The following is a 26,773-nucleotide window of genomic DNA, read 5'->3' as shown; positions in this document are numbered from 1 at the left end:
TAGCGGGGGAGGTCGTGGCGTGTCTAGTGGACCAACAACAATAATTGCCCAGAGTGCTTCCGCTTGTGTCATTATTTTCCATTTCGATGTGATTGCGCTATCTACGCGAAAAAAAAAATCAACGACCAAATCGAAACCCGGAAACCGCCTGGTTTCCCTTTAAGTGGTGCATTTCCTAGCCCTAGCGTTTGTTTCCCTTTTCACTGAAACCCACCAACGTGGAAAGGACCTGCCTTTTTCCTAACCACCGATATCGCAAACCCAAAAATCACCCGGAACAGTGAACATCGTCCTGCCTTAAGCCTAGCCTAGCCTTTTTCCTCCCAGAGGAGCCACTCCTTGGCGAACGAGAGCCGGAGGAAACATTCGGGGTTGCTATCGGGGAAAAAGTTCACCAGCGATACACACGACGCCCCCTGGAAAACTCTTAAAGTGCGATAGTTCCATTGGCGAAGTGAAAATTGAAGGACAATATCTACAACCTCGTGGAGGAGCTCAAAAACAAAGGAATATAAGAAAACGCTCGGAATATCTTTCGACGTTAAAACCTAAGCTGAAAGAACGGAAGACGCCTGTTTTTCCACGAACCAACACGACACATTCATCGTCGGTCCTTTTGATGGCCGAACCAGCGCGAACAACAATCTTACGACATTTCGGGGCGCCGGAATTGAATTATAGCTTTGTTTTGCTGCCTTTTCTTCGCGAGTTTTCCCAACCCCTCCCGCGGCACTCAAATGCGCGACGTTTCGGTATCGATGTCAGCCGCCGCCATATCGGGTTTTTCTTCCGTTCAAATGGGAGCTAACCGGAAGAAAAGTCAAGAAGGGATGCGACGGAACAGATAAAAACGGAATTTCGTGGTGTGTTTTCTGCGTTTTCGGTGTGCGTGTGATTTTCTTCCACCAAGCTACGCGAAAACTGTTCTTGGGGGATGGTAAAGCAGCGTAAAAGCATGTCAAAAGTGAAAAATAAAAAGATCGAACATCGAGAAATTTTCCCCCGAAACTTTCATCGTAAGGGAATAAATCGATCCGGGAAAAATCGTACTCACACCGTGTTGTCCAAGGACCGAAGGAGAAAATCCCTGCGCTAAGTTTCATCTGCCAGTGAACAGGTGTTTCGGTGTCGGATTTTTCCGTCGCATCCGTCGTAGAATTTAAATCAACATTAGCAGCAGCATGCCAGCGTGTAAATGGTACGTTTCGCCGCGGGGTAAGATTTAATGAAAAACTCACTCACTAATGAGGAACAACCACTTTTGGCCCTTTTTTCCGGCTCCAGTTCAGACCTTCGCCACCCGTGGAAACTTGCGACATTTAAGGTGCCCGTTTAAATGGGTGGATTAAATCATTTCACTTAATCCCCGTTTCGTTACTAAACATTCCCGCGATAGGAGATAAAACTCCAGCGAAGGGGGCCTGGTCGTATTTTAATTGCATCCACTGCAACCCAACTCCGGCTCGGTTCTTTTTTTTGTCATTTGGTTTGGCAAGGACTACAAATTCACACGTTCATCCAACTGCTTCACCGAAAACGTGCCACCGGAAGTTCTGTGTGCCTTGCGAGTCCTTGACGTCCCTCGGAAGTCGGCCACGAGGACGAGGGTGGTGTCGGTGTGGGGTAAATTACGCTATGTAAATAAAATTGGTGTATATTTTACTCGTCTCGCTGTCGGGGTCGGGTCGGTGGAGAAAATTCAGGTGAACCCGGTCTGTCTGGAAAATGGAACCATGCTAGCGGAAGTAAATTTATTTAAATTCTAACAAAATAAAAACACCACACTGCTACCACACCGGGATTGACTTGGGCTTGGGAAAAGTGCCGTTTAAAATAAATTCGTTCCAAATGACGGGTTTGGTTGGGAATATAAACCACGCCACGCTTGCCGGCAAAGTTACGTAATATTTAAAGCCATCCTTGCCTTTCCTTAGAACGCTGCCAAGATTCACTGGCTTTGAATAATTTTATGCAGCATGCCAACGTTCCCGGAAGATATATAGTTTTTACAGCGTTGTAATAAAATTCCCCACGGGCTCGGAGCGAGTTCATTCGTTCGTAAATTTAAATCGGTTTCTACAACGTTTTGACTTTACTTTGATGGATGCGCTACGGATCGGAAGCATTGGCGCGTGGAAAATGGGACCAATTGCAAGTATTCCGAATGTTTGCACTTCCACGCTTGATTGGATACATTGTAGGATCCTGGGAGGAAGTTTCAGGAATCTATTCAACTGCTCGGTTGAAAATGGCAGCGTTGGCACGTTTAGCACTTTGGAGTGAGCTTTTGCAGATTGTTCTACATGCCAGAATTTTCCTCACTCACAATTCATCGCCCTGCGGTGGATTGGGAATTCCGTCTGACTCGTAAAACCACACACACCCACACACACCCTCACGCGTCCGGTTGTAAAATTATCGCACACAATCCCCTTAATCCTTCCGCTTTCACTTCCGGTACATCAATTTCCCACCCAGTGTATCAATTCCCCAAGCCGAAATTATGCGCTCAGCTTAAAACAACTACAGCCGCTTCGTTTATCTTCGTGGGCCCCGATATCGGGGGGCCGTCCCGGTCAATATCTTTCCGACCACATCCCATCGGAATCCACCCCCGATAATTTCCCAGCCACAAGACTAAAGCTGTTCCTGCACGGTTGGCCTACTTCCGGCGAGTCCCTCGGCCTTTTTTAAGGATTTTATGGGCCCATGATTTGGGGTAGTCACGTCGAGGCAATCCTTTCGGTTTTTATCCTATTTTCCCGTATTCACTTGTGTGCGACTAGGATCGTAAAGCCTTGCCAAGAGGGAGGAAAGTACGTGTGCAATTTTGTGGGATCTTTTAATTTCTTCACTTCACCCTATTTATAACGATAGGCTTCGGTTGTTATTTAACTTGTTCAAACGTTATCTACTTTTTTAAAGTGAAACGAATAAAGGTGTTCCATTGGGACGGGACAAGAAAGGTTACATTAAAACACAACAAGCTCCCACATGACTGCTTGTCGACCGATTAATTATGGTAAGCATTATTGCCAAACGGAAAAGGATTCCAACTACGTTCCACAATTGTGTCGGTGGAAAACCCCTCGTCCCAAGAAATCTGTCCTCCGGACGAATGTGTGTTCACATTCCAGCGTGTTGCATTCGCCTTCCGTAACACAACGTGCACTTATGATTTATGAAACGCGTGAACGGATTATTGAATTATCCGGACCCGAGTCCTGCACAGCCTCCTGCGGTTTCGGCCGGCGTTTGCGGTGGCTTTATTATCCTGCGCCCTCGACGGCATCCCCCGAGCCGTATGATTTATGACGCTGGTATGTCGCGCTCGGTGTCGTCGTTAATTGGATTTAATCCCCGCCATTCTTTCACCCCAACTTTCCCTCGGTGCTCATGTTGTGACAAACACATCGAGATGTCCTTTTTTTTTGTGCAATCGAGCGGGTGAAATATGTCCAAAATAGGAGAAGGATAATTTTCATCGCGTGCATTTCATTTGCAAAGCGCACCCAGTTATCAGCGAAATGATACGTCGGGTTTCACACCACCGCCTCGTTGCACCGGGCATGAGTGAGAACCATCGAAAAGTGTATCGATTAAATGCTCGCACCCGTCGGATGTTCCCTTTCAGGACGGGATCAAAATATCATAATGCTATAAAATCGATCAGCTCTTCCATTTGCCTTCCCGGTGAGGCCATAAAAGACAAACCTGAGGGAGAGAGTATATTCGCCGCTACCGATGTGGCCTTGTTTGAGTAAAAAGGGTCGTTAAAATCGATTCGGGTAGCTTATGTTTTTTGTTTGCCTCCCCCTCCCTCCTTCCCAGGATCCAATATTGAAACAGGAGATACTTTAACTTTAGTATCTCCCAACAAATCGATGGCCGATGGCAAAAAGCCGGAACCTACGTCCCTTTCACCACACAACATCCATTAAAGTCGACAAACGACGCTTGCAAAACTCTACCACGAACAACGACAACGAGACTACCACCGGGATTTGGGAACATTTTCAACGAACGAGATATTCGTATTAACGACCACGTAAGGGATGATGGGCGATGTCTATAATAAAACCAGAAATAAACGCTCGTAACAGCGAGCAGGATTTCACTCTACATAAACAAAATGAAAAAATGGTGCGGGTGTTGTATTTAATCCAGAAAAACTCTCACCAAACGATTGGCAATCAAATTAAATTCCTGGATTCGTTATTGGATTGTTCCGTTCCTTGTTCTGCTCTTTTTTGAGTGTAAATTGAACACTCGTCGTGGTTATTAAAATTAGTTATTCTCAAACATTCTTTCTACTTTTAATCATTTTACATCACACAATGTCGTGTACCAACTTTTAGCGAACACGAAAACATTCTGTGAGAAGCAGACGAGCTGAAGTACTTTTCACTTGTAAACCACTTCAACTGGCCAGCATCGGTTGGGACGTTTGCCCTTGGCTAGCTTTGTCCGAGTGTGGCATGATGATGGTAAAATAAATTGGTCGAATCAGAGAGCACTCTCTGCGCTTCGTGTCTTCGCATTCGTTTCGACAGAAAAAGTAACAGAAGTAGGGAAAAGAAACACGCCAATGCCAAATGCCAAGCGAAAATTGAAAGAGTGCGGAAAGCATGTTCTAGGAAATGGCAATACTTGTAACACTCGGAAAATCTTCGGCCCACTTTGGAAGCATTTTTCAGCGGCCACACTTTCGATGCACTTCCCGAATGGTCGGGCCAGACTTCTGATGCACTTTGCCGAGTGACCTGCTCCGTGAGTGGTTGATGCACTCGAGTGTCCTCAAGAGCGCAGGATTCTTACTCCGGCTCCTCGGTCTCGCTCCAGATTCGAGTTGGGAAAGAAAAGAAATTCGAAGAAGCATTTCTTCTCGATGAGAGCAATCGGGGTTGGGAAGCCCAGAGCACGTAATCTAAATTATTTCCAACCTAATTGGAACCAATTCCATTTGAGACTGACAATTCCATTGAGGTTTTGTGCGCGAAGAAATTGCATGGGGGATGGAGAAGGAGGGGCTCTCTTTCGGGATTCGAAGAAGTCGATTGCGATAAGAAACAAGCCGGGGGGAAAGCCTCTAGAGCGGCGTCTCCGCCCGGTACTTCAGTAAGACCGACCGCTCCATGCGCAACCATGCGTCTCCATTAATTTCAATTAAGACGTCGTCCGGTGGCGATGAATGCCGACGGACTCGAATGAGTCGCCTGTCACGCGGATGACTAATTAAAAGAATTGTTTACGGAGAGCGCCTTGGGCAGCCGAAACGACCCGAATGCAAACCAGTTGCCCCAATGTTTACTTATCGCGTAACTAGGCGATTTAATCCTTCCACAAACAGCTGCCCTCGACGACGTCGTTTGTCTGGTCGATTCTGTTCGTTTGCTACTAGCTGCCTTCTTTAGGTCGCCAACTACGGGGGAAGGAAGCCAGTGAAAAGTAAGCCAGTCTGATGCCTCGGTCTGAAGGCCGTAGGAGGCGCATGAAGGATTATCCGCATTAATAAATTCACCTTAACTCTTTCGAGGCTTAAGGCAACCCGGCCATCATCGTTCACGCTGAGCCATAAACACAAGTTCAGGAACTGTTTTCTACTAACCACTTTCATTTCCTTCCTGGCCAACTTCCATGCACTTACCTACGACCAGCAAGAAGCAGTTTTTCCGACGATATCTGGTCGACGATATTTCAAGGAAGGAAAATCGTACATTAAAATCTGCGATTGTGCGCATATCAGCATTACAATGTAAATCAATTTCAAACAAGAAAACTTTCCCGAGTTTGGCTCTACCAACTCTGGACACGACACGAGCCACAGTCAGGACTCAGCTGTGTGTGTGTTTGTACGCAAATCCTCGCCGTGTACCTCCCGGCAATGTATGCAAATAACATACATGACATTCTTGGAATCCTTTAAATTACGGGCATCACTTGCGTGTGATCCCAGCTGCAAGCGATACGCCTTTCGCCGCTTCCGTGTTTACAAATGTAAATAGCGCTGATTAATATTCTGTCACATTCAGATTCTCATTCCGCGAACGCGTCCCGACGAGTGTGCGTTCGCTTGTTCCTCGTCGTCAATCGGCATCGGATTACAAAATGCCAGTAATAATAGCAGACTGTCGCGCTTCTTTTTTTTTAAATATTCATCGCAAAACGCCAGGCTGTCCTTTTTTATCGATCGAGCCGACGGTTGAAAGGATGGCGTGATGTTGGGAGCTCCATGGCTTCTCTCTCATTACGATTCTGTTTGGGATGTTTAAATTATTTTCAAGCCTCATTGTCGCCTCGCGGAGTTTTTGATGTTTTTTTGTGCTGGCTTATGGTTGGGAAAAATAAACTTTCCATTTTACATCCTTTCATCCGCGATACGATCTGCGATGTGTAACGACCTGTCTCGAGCCGGGAAAATGACAGCGAATGTACATTTTTGTCCAAATCGCGATACTTCTTCTCCCGCAGTTCGTAGCGATGTGCAACAGACTGCCTACATTTAGGCGCACACTTCCTTCCACCGACGATTTCGTTTCGATCAAGCGCACTTCGTCGCACAAACCGAGCCCGGCAAAGAGGCTCATAAAACGGAACGATTTTCCTTCGCCGTTCGGCCGTTCGGTAGTCCAGTTTTCCAAAAGCAACTGACGACGGTCTACATTTTCTCACTTTTGTTTAAACCACCCCGAAAGCCCATTAAATATGAAGCTAAACGAGCCGTGGTGTTGGGCCGGCCGGGAAAAAGGGTTTATCGACATCGGGCTAACATCGCACACAACACAATCCCGGCACAAAAGTTTTCCCATCGGTGCCAGTTTTCCCGAGTTCGCAAGGAACGTGGCGGTCCTTGTCCGGTGGGAAAATTAAATTAAGCTTTATCGGGAAAACATCCCGCCACTCACTCGTGGGAGCTCCAGCTTCGAGCTTGGTGGAGGCCTGGGGGTGAGTGTTGCAACAACTTTGAAATGGATGACATAAATTTGCCACCAGCCGCAACCCCTTTCCCACCCTTTCCCGCTCCATGCCCGACGCGAAGTGATGCGAATCGCGAATGGCGTTCTTTGGAGGGCATCGTTTATCAAAATGAAACTTCTCATAAATTGTACAACCCCAGAACCCGGAGGGCAGCGAACCTCGGGTTGCCACACGTCAATAGAACTCTCAGGTCTCGGGTTCCGTGATAAACTACGGCCTACGACGGTTGTTGGACACACCAAACAGAAACAGGCCTCCACACTTTAGGGCATGCAAAATTGTCCTCGTTCCGTGCAAACACCAAGTTGCATATGCAAGCGAAAGGTTCACCGAGGACGTATCAGTACCAGTTCATTGCTGGGTGTTTAATTATTTCACAAGGATAATTCACTTTCTGCAGATATCGTTTATAACGGTCCCTAGTCTTGCCAAGTGCAATGAAGCGTGTGTGTTTGTGTATGCAACAAACGATACGATTTTCACTCTCTTCCTTTCTCGCTCTCGTTCGCAGATGTCGTAGCAGCCGAGGCGATCATCTGGACAGTGTGGGAACGAACCCACCTGCAATGGAGCACTCACATGTGAACGGCAAAAGCAGCAGCAGCAGCAGCAGCGCTCGTCACAGCAGCGGAAGCTCGGTCGGCCCGAACGGACGTGAATACTGGGGCAAGCTTCCGGACCCGGCGTCATCGGGCGGCCATGGTAGCAGCAGCAACGGTGGCACCAACAGCCAGCACAGCTCGCAACCACCGAGTCCTACCGTGTCGCGCAAGGATAAGGCCGGCTCCAGCCCGAGCCAGTCCCGGCGCAGCACACCCTCGTCCAAGGGAGCCTCCGGTCGGGCCAAATCGGGTGGAGTCCCGCAGAGCTTCGGCTACATCAAGCGAACCAACGGTGGCTCCACCATGCCGGGAGTGGATCCGCACCAACAGCAACAGCAACAGCTTCAGCAGCAGCAACAACAGCAAGGACAGAATCTGCTCACCGGTGGCCGAACGGCCCACGTCTCGGCCGTCCCGCGCTCGAGCAAGCTAAAGGTTTCCGGTGGTACGCAGACAACCACGGCCGACTTCCAAGCCAGTAAGTCATGTCAACACGGTAGCCACGGTAGCAACCTCCGGTATACTCATTCACACCCTGTTTTTACCATTTTAGAAGTGCAGCAGCATCCGCAGTATCGAAGCTTCTCGCTGACGGGACCCGGAGCGGCGCAGCTCAGCCAGTCGGTGAAAGAAAGGTTTGGCTCCGGAACGCACAGTTTGCCTAAGCCCGGTTTAGATATGCATGTCTTCCAACATAGGTTTGTGTTTCCAATGCGTTGGATTGACCACTCACACGATTAAGTTTCCCCCGTTGAGGACGAGACACTAACCTGCATCCATCACTCTAACGCTCTAACACCTTTGTTTCTTTTCTGCATCTCCTACATCGCGCCGGGTTGGAACATCTTGCTCTCTTTTCTCTATATATCTCTCTCTCGATGTGGTGATTTTTGAATTCTCCTTTCCTACGATGCTAACGACTCAAATAAAACATCCTCCAACGCCCTTCATCGAACCTATTCCCCGCGCGACAGAATGTCCAATCGCGCCTCTGCCAAGCTCACCGATGGCAGCCTCTCGGACACGCAAACGTACGCCGAGGTGAAGCCCGACTACGGCTCGTACGCCATGTGGCTGAAGCACTCGAACACGGCCAGCAGTCGCCTGTCGGAGGGTGACACGCTGGACGCCATCTCGATGGGCAGCTCGCCGGCGGCCGCCGTCGCCGCCGTGACCGGGTCACCCGGATCCGTCACCCGACCGCACAAGCTGCTCCACCATCAGCGTGGGGAAACGCAACAGCCCCACCACCACCATCACCATCACTCCAACACCACCACGGCCACCAACAGTCCGCGTCTCAATCGAAGCAATAGCATCAGGTAATTATGCATCCGAGGTGATGTGTGGCGGCCCTGTGTGTGCGTGTGTGTCTTCGTCCGGTCGATGTTGTATGTTGGGGTTCGGGAAGCTGCCGGCCAACCCGACCATACTTGCTGCTCCAACGGCACCAAGTGCTAGATGTGTAATTGTTGCCGTAGCTTTTGGTGTAGTGTGCTTCTTTCTGTAGGATCTTATTTTTATCGCGTCACGTCATGTTCTAATCATTTCACGACAAATTTCGAATTTCACGTCATTACCTTTCTTCGGTTCAAGCACCAACTTTCATCTCCATCCTTCGCTGTAGCCGTTTTTTCTTTTCTTTGCGCTTAATGTTGTCCCAGGCACGTTCAAATGTGTACGTTTCGATGACTCTCTTTTTACTCACCACTCTTCTCGTTCCTTCACGCACCTCGGAATAGCTATCTGAAAGAACGGACCTATCCCAGGTAGATAATGTTATTAACCTACAGCAGCTCAGAAACATTCCTCAAACACCAACAACCTTCCATGCAAGTTTGGAGGAAAAAGTTGATTGCTTCTAGAAATCGATAATTCGCATCGCCCCATATAAGTTCGCCTTGCCAAAAAAAAGCAAATTTATATACCTTCCCTGCAACCGGAACGTGGTTCACCTCCGTGCCTCGAATATTTTCGCTTAGCGTGCTCATTGCTGGCATTCTCCTGGTTGCGTATAATCATGCCTTTTCCTATACACCACCCCCGTCTGCTTCTCAGCCCCCAGTGCATTTTCTCGCTTTTCCTTTTGCCGAAGTCGATTGACAGCTGTCATTAACCGAGGGTCTCTCTTCTGATGATCAGAGTTCCGTCGATGGCATTCCCTTGGTATTTTACTTCCAAATACCTAAACACACGCGGAGGTTTGGATGTCCTTCGTCGCTCGGCATAAGGATATTTTCTGACGTGCTATCAATCGAGCATGAATTATGTAGCATAAGCACAGAAGGTCGGATGACACACATAGGAGCTGGTGGGAAATTGCGTGCACCACGTGACAGAATGGATCCTTGACCGTTCCGGAAAAACGATAATGTAACATTCAATCGTAATAAAAAAGAAACACGACTATAGAAACAGCATATCCTTCCTGCCTAAGAGCTGACGTTGGATGGATCGTCCCTGATGCTGACCAGTTCGCAATAAACTGCAACGAGAGATAAGATTAAAAAGTTTTTAATTAAATTTGCTCCGCTTTATACCATCTTAAGCCATACTGTTCCGCATCGGTTGGTGAGGGCTTAAAAAAGTTTTGCCATTGTTGAGGAACCGATAGGCTTTGCGTCCATCCATTGTAAAAAAGAGTTTAAGCGAGCGCTTTAATCAAACTCTTTTACTGGCCATGAGGATGAAAAATTGTGCTGAGTGAAGTATTTTTGACACAATAACTTTATCGTTGGACGTTGGTCAAGTTCATTTGAATTTATTAATGTATCTTTGCACTAAAAAAGCTAAAGGCACCGGGTCGGACTACCTTTTTGGGGAGTATCTCATTAAAAAAAGGTTTTCATCCTCCGAAAAGGACACCTCCGAACGCGGAGTGACATTTGGTTCGTTTGCATATTGACCGCTTCGCAGCCACCCGATGCCAGGGAACGTTGCTAATGTCGCGTCAGTTTAATATTTATTCGCCCATTTCAGGCGCATATTTACGTATCGCATGCGAGAGGCGCATAAGCATAACCACTCCGGCGTCTTAGGTGGACAACTTTGGTCTACCGTGGATTTCAACGTCGTGCCGTCGTGCTTTGCATTTTGCGTCGGCTGCATCATAAACGCTGACGAGATGTTTGTCACATGCAGTTGACAGAAAACCCACAACGGAGAACTACTGGCCACAACCCAAGGTTCGCCCCGGTGTCTCAGTGTACCAGAATATGTTCCAGTCGTGGCCACGATCTGCCAGACTCCCAGCGTTGCTCAGCCTCAGAGTTCGGCCGCTTTTGACCATTTATAGACTTTGAGCACTGCGTATCTCCCGACCACCGGCCATCATCACTGATCCTTCCCACCGAACGTCTTCTATCTCTTCTATCTTGGAACTTCCGAGCATGGACTTTGCAAATGGAGAAATCTCACTCACGCTGCCAATGCAAGACGGGCTCGAAATCTGAATAACTGTGTTCGCGATTTAAATATTTATTCGCATGCTCTCGGCATAGTTTGCTCTCTCCCCTTGCTCCCGATCACTTCAACCCCCCCCGCCCGTTCTCACTTTTGGAATGCATCCATTGCGCGTCCAAACTCCACACGAAAGCACTTTGTGAGTTACATTTTCGAAATCGAAACCTTACGGTGGTGCATGTTTGCATGCGTCTACATGCATTCTACATAAAATCATTCCTGCCGTTTTCATGCTCCACCACCCCTGTTTTCTTCATCACACTAACAACAACCCCACCTTTTCTGGACATTAGAGGGAGTTTTCACCGGGTATCCATACACACCAAAAACCAACGTTGCGTCTCAAAAACCCTTTCTAGCAGTAGTACTACAGATCATATCTACCCTGAACCTTGTAATGTAGTGATTTCCGGTGTGTGCCTGCCTGTTGTCGTGGATCGCTTGCTAACGTTTTGCTCATTTTTGGTATCGCTCCCCGCTTTGGTGTTCGTGGCCCAGATCGACCAAGTCGGAGAAAATGTACCCATCGATGCTGAGCCGCGGTCCAGATGTGGAAATCGAACCGTACTACTGTCTCCCGGTTGGGACGGTTGTCCACCCCGGCAATGGGATGGTTCCGTGGAGTCAACCGACTTCTCCGACGCCACCGGCCCGCGGTTTCGCAGGACTTCTGTCGCCCACGCACACGAACGCGGGCAACGCCGGTGGTCGCCTTACGTACCCGAAGAAGAACGATGAAGGTATGTGACACCTGGGAAGCAACGTTGGTTGGCAACAGGGAGGGTAATTCTTTGCCTTTTTCGCTTCCACAAACAGTGCATGGTAGTCAAGCGTCGCTGCTGTCGGGAGGATCGTCCCTGTACGGTTCCACCGAGGAACGGCAGGCCGGCGAAGTGCGTCGCCTGAAACGAGAACTTATAGATGCCCGGGACCAGGTCATGAGTCTTTCCAGCCAGCTGTCAACAAACGTGAGTATCTTTTAATACTTTTCAGTGCGCTTTTCCCCCTGCCAAAACTTTATTTCACACGTCCTCGCATATTTCCTTGCCGAAAGCACGAAAATTGACCTAGTTGAAAAGTTTTAAAACACTTCCTAAAAGCATGTGAAAGCAGCACAGCACGCTTTCCCGGAATGCCAACGAAAATATGGCAGTATTCTTCGTTTAGTGTCACTTGTCCGGAAATGTGTTTTATGTTGGACTTCCAGCGCAGCGACATAATTCCTAATGAGTTGCAACGAAACGGGAACGGTCTCATAATTATCCTGCCTGTTTCATTCTGGAGTCATCCTGAAGCTATGATGCTGTTCAAAAGGCTCCGTGAGACATTTCGCCGTGCTTTAGCTGGAAACGATCCTGTATCCGGGAGCAGGGAAAAACAAACGATGAAAAATGACCTCGAGTAAAATCTAGGAAAAGGCAGGCAGGGAAAAACAAACAGTGGGTGAAAATAAATTTTAATTTTCTTTTCCCTTTAGCAGCACTTTTCCACTCGGTTGCCCTTTCGCTAATCGAGGGCAGGGTTTTTTTCCTTCTTTTTTATTCCCGCTCGCGAAAAATGGCTATACCCAAAAACACAATTTTCCACCTTAACGAAGATTTATGGTTGAAAGTCTACCGACATGCGAACAGGCAATTCGTACGCGGTTTCTTGCTTCGACTCTTGGTTTTTTTCTTGCCGTTGGCAAAAACTTCTTGACTTTCTGAGACTTTTCCATTTGTTTGGCTCGATCGATTTTTCCCATTTTCCACTCAAAATCAGGTGTAGGTAGACCAAGCCATTTGTTATGTCGTGCAGACCTTTAAAAGTTAATCCTTTTAGAGTTGACAAACCGTCGGCTTTAGTTTTGAAAGCATTCCAGCAGCATACACTTGTTGTTGTTGTGGGTAGGGCTCAAATATGACCCTTGCCCCAATGGTCTATGACTTCCCCCTTCCCCATTCCGATAGGCTTTTCAAATGCAATTGAACGCGTTCACTGTTCTGCGCTATCGTTTGATGTCGGCAACGGGAAGGCACAAGGGTGCGCCCACCGGCGGTCAATGATGACGATTGATTGATTGGTTTCGGCCGGGGCCGACTAACGTAGGCCCGACCGGATGGGTCAATTTCCATCAACTATCGTTAACGCCGCCCAACGCCCTTCTTCTCGACGACCTTCCGTCTGTCTCTCGCTTTAAGTAGCTGTAACAAATGAATTCGACCTACTTGCACTTCCCCCTAATGATGCTGGCTTTCAGAATGTATTAGTATCTTGTTGTGCTTCTCAGAAGACATTTCTTAAATCCTCTCTCTTCTATACCAATTTCAACACGTGATAAAGATGACAATCTTCCATGTACCTCTCAATAACAACCAGCATTCACCTTCCGACATTCAATCGGGCCAGAACCAGTTTTCCACGACGTTTAAGCTTTTCCGTGAATGGAACCCATTTCTCTGCGGCACGCTGGCATGTTGTGTGTTGAAAAATTTATGAACAATCGATCGCCGTTAACTTTACCCATCGCGATTCCGTTTGATTCGGGTTTTGCGGGTTGCGTACTTTTTCTTTAACGATAAGAAGAACCGAATGCATGCTGCAAAGTTATGTAAACCGCAAGCATCGAAGACGAACAACGTATAACGGAAATGAAAGATAGCTTGCACTCGAGAGGGTCACAGCTTTTCTTGAGATATTCCATTTTTCTCTTGTGGTTTCAGTATAACACATACTCACAGGTTTTATCCTCCCATCGCTTCTCAATGTTTGACATCATTCTTGATTGCTTTGCATTTTTTTCAAATATCCATGCCTTTAAATAACCTATGAAGAGCGAGGTAAATTGAGAAAATAACCTAGTCAAACTAAGATAAGATACCTTATAAGCAATATTAATTACCGGAAATTGAAAAAAGAGCAAACTTACGGTGTGGTTTTTATTCATTCGCGAATGGAAAATGGAGTTGACGATGAGACTGTCATAAGAGGCAGGAGCAAGGAAGAAAATGGCATCAGCTCCGAACAAACCCACCCCAATTGTTGCCCCAGCTTAAGGCCACCAAGACCTCGGACAAAGCAGCACACAAAAAGAGTGTGTCTGGTGCAAGATGAGAGCACACTCTCCACCGGGGCCATAGTGTCGTTAATTGCGAAATGAAATTGCACTTAAATTACGTCGAAATTAACAATATCTTTATTTTATGGCGGGCGGCGAGCATCCTTGTGCCATGAGTGCATCAGACGAATGCAGTTAAAGTAACATGGAAGCATAAAGCATACGCCAGGCAAAAATTAAAGTTGAATCGAGGTCTCAGAGTACTTTACAATCCCATGACAGTTTTAGTATTTTTTTCAACTTTGTTGGGAAGATAAAATTGCGTTGGAAAATGAATTATGGGACGCACCAAATTAAGATTGCTTTAAGATTTTTTTTAATTTTGTTGTTCACAAACACAACTTTTCTATCAGGATCAGATTGGATTCGATAATATGTTGACCACCACCGTGCCCTCATCGATCCTTCTTTTGTGTTGTTTCGATTCGACAGGGAAATATAAATGAGTTTCACACCGAAATTGGGTGGCACAAACCAGTTTATTTGGCATCACACATTCTCAGTGGACGGAGGAGCATAAAAACCGGACACATCCCTCAAAAAACCGCAAACGCACGCAAGAGGAATGTCACATAAATCGTTGCATGCCCCGTCGGTCCCGATCCTTGACCAAATATTTCGTCCCCTGCGCTGTTGTTTTATTTATCCCACTCCATCCCATTTCGAGTACTTTTCTGCTTCATTTCCTCGTGATTGCATCGTTTCTCTCCCTTTTTTTGCATGAAACGATGTACAGAGTTTGTTGCTGCACTCCGTAATGATCGACCGACGGCCGTAAAAACCATCACATTGACCTTGCGCAAGCCAAGCGTGCGGTGAGATGCAGGTGCCTTGGCCGATGGCACCCATATGCAACATATGCGGCAAAGCAATTAGCGTTGTTTTTATCGGGGTGCATTTTATTTTTGGCCCCAACCGGGTGCACCGGCAATGCAAATGCTCTGTCGCCGTGTCGGTTTTACGTTCGGAAGGGGACAAGGATCGCTTGATGGATGGTTTCAACGCTAGGCAGTCAGTGACAAACTGTCCTTTGGGAGCCTTATATGTTTTTCTGCATTGGGAGCAGGTGAAATGTTCCTCCATTAAAGCAGAACTGTAAGAAAGAGGGAATGCTTGCATAAGTTCACGGAAGCATAACGGGAAATATTTACCAATAAAGATTAATATTTCCTCGTGTATTTGAATATCAAAGTCCTTCAAACACGCCTCTTCGCTGAAACAGGCGTTGTTTGACGTTTGATCTCATAACGTACAACCTTTCAAATGAACACCGCCTCGATCGTAATTTAATCAACGTCTAGCTGTCCGCCCGGTCTAAAAATAGCCTCGCGAAACTATTGGAAGCAACAGATTGAAATCCTTGGCGGATGCAATTGTATCTCAAACTGCTCCACCAAACCGAGAGTAAGGTCCCATGTAGCGAAATCCATAATTTTTGCAACAGTCGGCGGCCGCACAAATAAATAACCATCGGCTCAGAGAAAAAGCCCCCCGACCAAGACAGATCGCAATGCCAAAATGCAAGTAGAATTGGTATCGAATCGTGATCGTGAATCGTAATGAATATTGATTGAGACTGGCTCCAACCAAGAGAGACCCTGGGTGCTTTAAGTTTCATTTGAAATTTCAATCAATTCCGACCGGAGTTTGGCGGTGCCTCAAATTGGTTCGCGACCTACGGGCGGCAAATATTTTCTCGTCAATCTCAAGGCCTTTCCAGCGAAGGCTGGAAGGCGGTCGGAACACATTGCGAGCGTTTTGTGGGCAAGGTTGCCGAGGGAGGAGATAGGAACACGCGGTGTGTCATACTTAGTGTCAAAATAATACACCGACGAGTCCACCATCACGTCAACGTTAGCATTACCAGCGATGACGGTGCAACATTGAGCTTAGCGCGAGATCAGAAAAGGAATAAAAATTCCATCACTTGCCACGCTCCTGCTGATTATGTTACGATCGGAGGCCACCGAAGCAAACCGTCTATCCCGGCGCAAATGCAGCAATGTAGCAGCACTTTCCACCCCGTGTTTTTCACCAGTTGGAAAGCCATACCGAGGGAGATAAAAGTTTTACTACCAAACAGTAAACGAACACACGAGTGCCAGATACACGATCGATCGAGATAGATTGCGGTGAGAGCCAAACCGATGATGATTGCCAACAACATTGTAACAGACAACATGCATGCGTCCCTTGGCTCACAACATCCTTCACCAGATCACGCGGCCCAGCATCGATTCTTTTAAGTGCCGATGTTTGTGATTTCTTTCCAACTGGAGTTTTGCTCAATCTTATCGATAAGAGTATTATGATTAATTTATTCAACAACTGTCAATGAACTGCACGCAGCCGTTGGTAGTGTTGTGCGCTTTGATCTCATTCCGATGAGCATCGTTTCACAGCGGTGCTCTTGATCGATGAACATTACGTTGCTTGAAGGTTAGGTCATGATGCAAGAAATATGATGATTGATGCACATGCTGATTGTCAGTCATTCGTAATTTTCTTTTTTGAATCAAATCGAAATTTCAATATCAAATCATTTTTTTACAAAGTTGTAATTCAAATTAGCCAATCTTGTTGCGTATGTTTAAAATGAAATTCAAAACAAAAACCATACAAAATTCGAAAGTGAAAATGAACAGCTCCATACGATCAGTTATAAATAACATGTTTGAAACAGCGTTGAAACCAGTGAGTCAACAGTGTTGAATTGAACCAAAATTATGGAGAATGATATCACTATCCACTTCATTTGAATATCGCTTGACGGAAGTTTCGCTGTAAAGTTATGAAATGAAATCACTTCCATCCATTCGCCTAGTAGGGTTTCCATTTCTCGAGTGGCTTTCCTTCTCCTTCTCTCAGGTAGGTCTTGCTTTTGCCCTGAATTTCTTCAAGCATCTAATTTAGTGCTCCCGATACCGCCGTTCGAATCTATTTGTGGTTTTGTCGGTTGCAGAATTCACCACTCGCGCCAGACAATCTCCCAAAAATGGACGGATGGCTTTCCACTTTTCTTGCTGCGTAATCCTTCGCCCAATGAGATAATATTGCCCTTTTGCCTCCCGTTTACCGCGTGGTGATAAAATATGGGAAACATTTGTGTGGCCCAACGGTAGCCGGCGCATCAAATTGTCGTAAATTTTCCGGAGCTCATCGCCCGCGCGGTCGGATTGGAAATGTTATTTCACCTTGTGACTGTTAAAAATGCCCGGGATTGGAAAGGGTTTTTACATAATCCGTTTGGACTAAGATTTTTGTTTGTGGCCGACGCTACGGCGCTTTCGTTCTCCGCGGAGATAATGAGTCCGGGGTCTGGTCATAGAAGATTTCCCCTTCTTCAATTGATTCGTCCACCTTCATGTCTGTTGAAAAAAGATTTCGAGTGGCGAGGAACAGTACAAATATGAGCTGCAACCTTCCCTTGGCCGGCTTTGGGGAGGCCGTTTTAAAATGCGGTTCGCACCGGCGAGGTCTTGCGCATCTGAAAAATAGGTTGCATAGGCTGCAGCGTTTCGCATAATGCACCTTTTCCCGTCCCCCTTTCAGTGGGCGGGGGGGGGGGGGGGACTGCAACAAAAAATGCAGCCCGAAGCAGCCTCCCTCCTCGCGATAAGTTCGTGCGGACAGCGCTATCCGGCCATAAATGTCATTGATCGATTCGAATCATACAACGGCGGCATGCGCATATTTTTCGCACACACACACAGACACATTCATCGGGTCTAGTGTCTAGCGATGGTCATTCAACAGCCACTTCTCGGCCAGCATTAGACATAAGCACACCGCGATGCCCATAAACGGTCAGCACAAGTTGTGTGACATTCTTTTGTCGAAGTGCATTGTCGATGACTGGTTCTCTCCACCGGCCATCCATCCTCTCTCCTTTTCTACGCACGTACACACACACGCACACCCAAAGCCTCCCTTGATCAAATGCAGCTGCAACGAACTGCATCGTTTCCACCTGCACCCGTCCCCAGGCAAAAAGAAAAACGTGTCTTCCGAAAAGTTCCGTTCGAACGTTTTTTCCTTCATCCTCCGTGCCAAAGTTATCATCAGCCTGCGCCCGGTGACACTGATAGTGTCACTCTAACGGATCGCCTGGATCCCCGCCGCCAGAGTGTATGTTTCAGTGTCGGAAAAACCATCCACGTCTCCCGACAAGGACATATTCGAAACACGGAAACCCGCCGGACTTCGGACTGCTATCAATGGTTTATGTTATGTGGATGAAAAATGGAACACGGAAGATGAGAGATGGAACGTGATGGCGAAGAGGAGTTGGGAAGATTCAATTCTCAACTGCTGGACTCCTCGTGTGTTTCGAGGGAATCGAGGACACCGCCTTGGCCGTAATGGCATCAAAAGATGTCGATGGTGATACTCAAGCTGGTTACGTGATTTTATCGCAGCTCAAGCAATGTTTTGAATCGATGGACGAATCAGTTTCGCCAAAGAACGACTTGGGTTTTGTGATTAAAGAACTGGCTTGTTTTTCAAACATTATTCAATCCATTTTCTGACACACACCTTACCTGTTGTCCCAGATGTTTCGCGAAAAAGTTTCCACCCCAACAGATGGTGTCTCAAGTCGTCAAAAGTCCCTGCCATTGGATTCGATGATAGAATTAGCAATGCAAACAATTCGTTCGAGTGCTAATCGAACTATTGCTTCACTCGGGCCAGGCTTCGAAATTGACTCTCCAAGCACGCTGGGTGGTGGGTTGGCAAATATTTTGCACCCTTGTCCGGGCATTATAATGTTATGCCACCACCCCCTGCTCCCACACCGGGCCAATTGACACTCCCGTTCGTTGAGGTTCGGGCTTTTCGGTAAATATTTTTCAAACTCACCCGTTTCGTTTCGCTTCACAAACAGTTCAATTAGCACAAAAACGCGAGCGCGATTTGAGGTTTCCATTATAGTTCCGAGCGGTCTCGAGCCAGCCGGTGGACCGCCATCTGGATCGGCGTTGATTTATGGCAAACCACCACAGCGAGTCACCTTGCCCGAAGGAGTGTGGAATGCAATGGTCAGAGATTTTCGTTGATTTGGTCTCCGTGTTTTTTTCCCGCCGTCGGATCGAGTTCGGATCGTGTTCTGGCAAAACCGCACTCGGTGTGGTGCGTTTCCCAATGCATACCAGCGGTGCTTTATGGCTCGTCGGGGGAAAAACCTGTACGAGATACAGCGATTCTGTTCAGGAGAACTGCCCGCCCCAGTCGACCTACTTTCCGGAAGCGACGGTTGGCCATCAAGTGAGGCAGCGGGGGGAGGATGGGGTGTGGACGGGATTATCACAAACGTTTGCCACGCGGAGGCGGGTAAGGGTTTTAAGGGGCCCTAACGTTCACCCTACGCAATTGATTGCGGCAGTATTTTTCACCACACTCTCGCTTATGTTCACATATGTTTGCACAGCGCAACATATGCTGGTACCCTCTCGGGCAGCTCCCCAAGGCGAAGGCACAGGGTAATGATAAATGCGCCACACAATCGTCTTTCGCTGAAGCATCCTCGCGGTTGATCACGTACGAATGAGATTGCAACTCTTGATCGTAATAATCGGGCTTAAATGGTGCTGCCTCAAAACAGTGAGCACATTTTCCCCCCGATTCCCTGAGTCGATGGCACCGAGTCGATGGACGCTTTCCGGTGATGGTGATGGGGACCCCAAACTAACTAGGGAAGCGTCAATTAAACACATTACCTGACTGTAACCGTCCGCAACGTTCGAGGTGCACTTTCACGTCACGCCTGATCGCGACCTTCGCTCAAGACTTTCCCTCCATTTTTTGTCTTATCGAAGACACCCCGCGAGGGGAGGTGTATGTGCAGTTTCTAAAGATAATCGTCGGATGTTGACGATTTGCTGCCTCCACCTTCGAAGGCAGTTCGACACCAACGACGCCAAAGAAGCCTTCCACCTTTCGATAACGGAAAGTTCAGGTCCTGATAGAGGACGTAGACACACGCGGTTCCTTAAAACTAAAAAGGCGGCCTTTTACGTGCTCCGAGCTCAACGATGAGGTAGACGAGCTTTCAATCGATAATCTCGATTGGGATATGATTGCCTGTTGCTGTTGATGTTGAAGAGCCGTGGGAACTCCGGCGATAGGTGAAGTGAAGTGTCTGGCAGTCAGACAGATAACCCATGTTCCCGAGTATTGAACAGTTTTGATGTGCCCATTGTGATAAATAGCTTTTGGAACCGTGCCAAAACATCCGTGATAATAGTTGTATCCTCGCGAACATCGCCAGATGAGCAGTCGTGTCACTTTGGACTGATATAGCCGACACAGTGTTACACAAGCCTGCCTCCTCTTAGCACTTTCACACTTTCATTTCTCTCCTTAGGCCCGGCTAGAATTTGGCAGACGAGGGGTACTTACTCCAAACAACTCGAATAGTATTGCCAAGGGGCGATGGATTGACAACTCGCGTTCGGTTACACACATGAGCCTCCTCCTATTTTCACTTCCTTTCCTTTTCCTGCAGAGGCTTCTAATGTGACAAATGAGTGGAAAATTGATGTGGCAGTCTAGCGGATGGCGTCACTAGTTCCTGTTTCGCAAAGGAGATGTCACAGAAGGGTTGATCTATTTTCAGGTTCTCGCCCAAGCTGTTGCAAAAATACGAAATAGGGGCAGCTGAATATTTTATCTCAAAAGCTACCGTTTCTACCGTTAAGAAGCTGCTTCAGAACCATTTTTCACACTTGATCCAAAAGGTGGAAGATCATTGAACCACTTCGATTCTTATTTCTGAAACCTCTTGAACCTTCTTTGAATGCCTAGAGTACCTTGAAAGTTTCCTAAAAGTTCACGGTTGTCTCACGAAGCGCAAAAGGTCTTGCACCGGCTCCAAGATCTGATCTGATCTCGGCTCGTGTCGTCACGCTCTGCGAAGAAGCCTACAGATGTCTATCGTCACCGAGCCAGATTCGTATCATTCATTCTGTGCTATCGTCGGCATGACGCTGTTAAACCTCCGATTAGGCGGAATGGATTTTCCATTAACTCTACCCCCCGCCCGTGTTCGGATTGGGGTGGCACATTTTATCGGTCCATCATTACTGTTTATTAGCATCCGCTGGCGGCCTACTCTCCGGTACTCCCGATAAATCCGTTCCGATGGGTACCGCACACAACTCTCCGCGCACACAACAATTGCATCCCCCGGCCTGCTGTGAGATTGCATTTCATTGCAATGCCAGTGGGTGGGATGCCGATGCGTTCACTCTTCACAGTGATTGCTTTTGCAGACTTTTATTTCCTCCATCGTTCCGAAACGAGCTGTGTGCAGTCGAACCATGGTTGTCATTGTTGGTGGCTGTAGCTCTGGCGTTGGGTGTGGCGTGATGCGTGTAAATGCGAGAAGAAGCTTTGTTTTGCCCATCATTTCCCCGGGGGAGCACTCCGAGCGGGGAAATGCCTGTAAGTCGAACGCCTAAGCTGATTCCCATTCTCTAAACTGACCTAGATCTATTTCTTTCCCTCCCCGTGGGATTCATTACAATGTAAACAACAGAAGCACGTGCTACTTGGATCATGAACAGAGTTGCGATTATTTCATGGGAAATCTGATTGCTTACTCGATACAATTGGAAGTTGTGTATCCACAACCTTCATGATGATTTGATTAAAAAAAATACTCCAAGAACTGTTCCTTTTTAAAAATCTTTTTGTGAAACAAGTTCTTTCCACTTCTTTTGCTAGAACTCTAAATGATCCACTCTATGAAGCCAACCCGAGAGAGAAAGATCTTTCTGACATGATCTTATGCACGAAAACGATTGCGCACCCCCGTTGGTACATCGGACACCCCGGTGACCCTGAGCAGTGATGTTCCCCAGCGGGATGCACCTGTTTCTCAATGTAATATGATACCATCTAGCACGCCACCAAATGAAGACGTGTACGACACGCCGGGACTTACCGTACGCGATGCAATCTCTTCTTTCTAATTCCAACGCGGGAAACGTTTTAAAAAAATATATAATCCCCTTTTTGAAAAGCGCAAGTATGACTAGAAATTGGCGGTTTTCGAGTACATCTCCCTTGCGGTTGGAAGTTGAATGAAATCTCAAAAGATTTCAGCACGATGGGAGTCTCATACCACGTACGTACGTAGCCGATGGTGTGAAATGTCGGTTGAAAAGAAAGAGTAACCCCCCGTCGGGATGGCATATGAAATGCTAATTTTGGCACACATTGCCACAGATGACAAATACCACAAGCTGCACCACTCGCCGAGGGTGGCAAGATGAGGTGGGCTTACTCATACGCGAATTCCTTTCGTTCCCCCTCGAGATCGACTCTATGGGATATCCCGATGAGTTGGAGTTGAAATGTTAGTTAACTTTAAAACCCATACCTAGCGGAATCGTTCGTGCTGAACCTGGTAGCAAATCGCCTGTTTGAAGTTCAAATTGCAACCAAAACGACAGCCTCAAGATTGATGAAGTACGTTTGGACCCTTCGATGTAGGTAGAGAGACACTGGCGATTCATGATATCTCGCGATGAGGTCATGGATTGCGATCTTCGGTCACACGTGGCCTGCGGGCAAACAATCGATCAATCTTCGACGGCGCAGGAGGCTGCGATCAAATCGAGCACAGTCGGCGATCTCCCGCGCAGCCCGTCAGGGGTGAAGAGGTCGATAATGGGCCTCCTAATGGCGGTGGAAAATCTCTCTCACGACCACACGATACCGACCAGCGACCTCGGGCCCTTCAGTTGGTTCACATTAATTATTCATCACCTCTCCGTAGGTGCAAATGTAATGCAATCCAATGTGCGCTCGGTAATTGCATCGGTGACCGTGGTGTAGCTTGAAAAAGGAACTTGGAGGTCAAACTAAGGCAGCCTTCACGAGTAGGCCAGGGGAAAAATCTCACACGAAAGGGGAGAATCGATCTTTTATCTTAACTGGAAAAATGGTTTTAAATTATCATTGAAATGGTTTAATGAAAGGTTCTTCAAAAGAGCGCAGGTGTAACCTTAAGTCTTTCCCGGTACAAGATCACAACTCCTTTGACACAAGAAGCCAAAGCAAAAACGCGTAACATGGTGACAAATGTATGGAGGAACATCACTAGTCAATGTTGTGAGATTATGATATGAAGGAGACATGCCGTGCTATAACAAAAGTACTCAAACAAGGACCAGCTGAAGCATGCCACGCAACGGAGGAAGGGAAAAGAACCAATGTAGACAATTTTCATACGATGTCATCTTCACACCCCCTCCCTTCCTAGCCCTTCGGGCGAGAAAATAACGAATTTCGTCGTAGCGTCGCGCGAAACGTGCCGCGAGGAACGAACGGAGTGTGACTTTGTCGCGTGGTTAACGTCTTGTAACCAACCGTGACTTACAAGTCTTGTTCTTGAAAATTTGTCGAGGAGAAGAAGGAGTTGCTTGTAGTTGTAGTACGCCCCGGGAAAAGAAAGGCACGACTCTCCATCGCTACGCTTGTCGAAACAGTGCGCGAGCGAAAGGTGGAAAATAAAAACAGCATGCATATTTCATGACCAGCTCGCGGAAAATTTGCCACGTACTTCGGGCAACACCTTCTCTAACCCGCACACTGTTACCTTTTCCACAGCACTTCAGTTCCGTGACTTTTTCTCGATGAAGAATGAAGAGTGGGGGGGAAACAAGGAAAATTGTTAACGAAAACAGATTATTCACCTCGCGGTGCATAATAATCCGCACGACTTCGACGCGCGGACTTCCCGACGGAACACAAATGTCAGTGCCTGGGAGATTCTGAACCCTGAACGACCTGTGGTCAACGAAATGGAAAGCCTACGGTCACGATTCCGAACTTCTGGTGCTGCGGACAAAATATGCGTACACTGTCCAGGGAAGGGACAGTTGTGTGAAGACGCCGGCCATCGATCACCTTGGTCGTGCTTGGTAGAGTCTTTGGAGAGTCGACTACCGGAAGACCAACCGCCCGGTGAAAGGTGGAAAAAGGGGTGGCCGATCGAACCAATTTGCATTCAATCCAACCGTTCGGCTCGTTCTGTGCCGAAGTCACGCTTTGGTACCGCAAATTAGGAGGTTACGGTGAAGGTCGGAAGCTGTGTTGAAGAATGCTTCATCTTTTGAAGGTAACTATACCTATACCAATTTGTTTACATTATCTGTCGGCTTCCTATCTAGCTTTCCTTCTGGAAATAACGGATTTTCTTGTGAATTTCTCCTTCAGCAAGAGGAATTTCATCCAACTGCATTTAGTATCCCTGAGGCTATGTTGACAACAATTGCTCGTTTTCGTCCCGCAATTTCTGACGATCATTTTGGGTAAATAAAATGATCCTCGCCTGAGGTTAAAACGCAATTTTGGGGCAATATTGCTTGCGCATGCTTTTTATTGCACCTCCGCGCACCTTTTTCGGACGAAACTCTCGCCGCGATGAAAAGCGCCTGTTCCGTTCCTCCCCAAATATGGCGCGTATCGCAATATTGACCGAACGGGGGAAAATGATGGTGTAAATAACTATAAATTGAGCACAATTACGGAGCGCGCAGATCCTTGAACCGGACAAAAGAGAAACCATCACATTACTCGAGTGACAGACAGAATGTGGCGATCAGTCGAATGGTTTAACGGCGCCAACTATTTAAAAACAGTGCGCTGGTATGGTAACAGAGCATAACAAACATCGGTAAGCACGTTTGGTCGGTTTGTAAGTTCCGTAAAATCTCGCCGTGACGGTAAATGTTTGGGTAAATAAACCCGATTTAACAAAGAAATCTTTTCTCAACAAGAAAACTCTTTATGCCAATATGCGAAATACACGCGGTTCCGTGTTTGTATCTACCTCAGAAGTGCCCGTTCAAAAGTCCATTGCATAACGATCGTGCAAACTGACACACAAATATGCGGCAGCGTTATGACTGGCAAGATTTCGATCGGATCTTGCTGCCGATCGGTTCCCTCCTAATTCTGTTTCAATTTCATCGAATTATCACTCCTCGCGGCGCGATCGCCTCCCGTTCGCCTTAAAAATTCCAGCCCCACCCAAGAAAGAGAGACCCCCCTCAAAGATTATCGACAAAAGACAAATCCCGTCCAGCAACTTCTCAAGGTCGTGTTCCGTCCAAAAATCCAGTCAAACAACTCCGTTGAACCCCAAAGGCGAGAGGCCCGAAGAGAAAGAAAACCGTTGACACTTCTGTTTTGCGTTTGCTTCTCGATCGATTCGGGCGGATGATGATGGATGGATTTTTCCCCCACTGTACGCCAAACGTTGACAACTCGGTCAAATGTGATGGTGGTCGCCATTTTCGGGATGGAGGGCGAGTAATTTTCGGGGTTTTTTTTTGGCAACACTTGTCGGCAATTTTTTTTTCAATCGCGCAACCTCACGCGGTCACAACAAATCTCGCACCTTGCGGAGGAAACACATCCAGATGTGTTGCCGGGTGTGTCACTTTCTCGACAACCCGCTGTCGTGTTCCTTCAACGGGCGAGGGTTCAAACCACCTCGGAGACGGAGTTGATCTAAAGTCGATCATTTCGATACCGAACCTCCCGATAAGTGGTTCCGTAAACGTCCTTCGGATTCGTCCGGTGTCGTCAACATCGTTAGCACGCCGTCGGATATCTTTGTGTGTGTGCGCGCGATAGGGGTTTGGTATCGAATTAACAACCCCTCGCATGGGCCTTCACCCTAGTGTGTGAAACCAGTGGGTAAGCTTTCGATAATAAATTAAGTCCATTAATGGCACGATCATTGGCGACGATTGCGTGCCGCGAAGCCACGATCAAGGGGCGAACAATCTCACCGCCTCGGGGGGTTGGTTGGACTGAGAGGACGGTAGAAAGTTTGGTTGATGAATGAAAATTAGAAGAAAAAACACCAATCCCACCATTATCTAATTAAACGTACGTAAATGTAATCTAACAGATTTTTTTCTCTCTTCTTTCCATCTCTCTTTCTAGGTGAGTATTTGCACTGATTACTTGCTAAACGTACCGCTTGTCACGAACGAAACACTCGAGAAGGGGGTGAGTCCATTGGGAAAGGGGACACGTAATTTGAGGTACGTATCAGTGTCCCCCTTATCGAGAGAAATTTTCATTGATAGTAAAAGGCCTTTTCACCGTAAACATGAGTATTCGATACGCATGAAATCTGAACGTTTATGCTGTTTCTTAGTGTCGATTTAGAGCACATCATAAATTATCTAAACCACTAGCATCGTTCAATTAGTCGTGCTATCAATCTCAAGTGATCATTTAATGAGAACTGCTGGTGATTAAAATTCAAAACTGATTTGATTTTCCGCACCCCAAATCAGAAACCGTTCCGCGAAGGTCCGATAAAAATTTCCCCCGTTTGGAGTGGTTGTTTTCTCAAACCGATATCATTTTCCACCCAAAACATTATTACACACTCCGTCGGCCTACAAATGGTGCGTTTTATGCATGCGCCCTCCCGCCAATGTAGCGAGGCATAGAAATAAGCATAACAATCCGCCAGCATATCTCAACTCAGTGTAGGGTCGTTCTGGTGGTGTGGTCCTGGTGGTGATGAAAAAGGGAAATTCGTGTCGTGTGTCACGGGGGCATACACGGTGGACCGAAACCCGCAGCCATCGTTGTTGTGCTG

General features: G+C 47.2%; 1 protein-coding gene across 1 annotated transcript in view; it reads left to right on the top strand.

Moving 5' to 3' along the window:
* LOC131283045 (protein sickie) overlaps positions 1 to 26,773 on the top strand; it is a 190,057-nt gene that overhangs the window by 112,379 nt on the left and 50,905 nt on the right. Inside the window, exons 9-14 of the mRNA XM_058312605.1 lie at positions 7,490 to 8,058; positions 8,134 to 8,278; positions 8,555 to 8,902; positions 9,323 to 9,349; positions 11,541 to 11,782; positions 11,859 to 12,010. Coding sequence (XP_058168588.1) covers positions 7,490 to 8,058; positions 8,134 to 8,278; positions 8,555 to 8,902; positions 9,323 to 9,349; positions 11,541 to 11,782; positions 11,859 to 12,010 — 1,483 coding nt within the window. The remainder of the gene's footprint in view (positions 1 to 7,489; positions 8,059 to 8,133; positions 8,279 to 8,554; positions 8,903 to 9,322; positions 9,350 to 11,540; positions 11,783 to 11,858; positions 12,011 to 26,773) is intronic.

This window comes from Anopheles ziemanni, chromosome 2 (genome assembly GCF_943734765.1).
Source record: "Anopheles ziemanni chromosome 2, idAnoZiCoDA_A2_x.2, whole genome shotgun sequence".
Taxonomy (NCBI): Eukaryota; Metazoa; Arthropoda; class Insecta; order Diptera; family Culicidae; genus Anopheles; species Anopheles ziemanni.
Note: the sequence above shows the minus strand (reverse complement) of the source record. Positions and strands in the feature narration are given on the sequence as shown.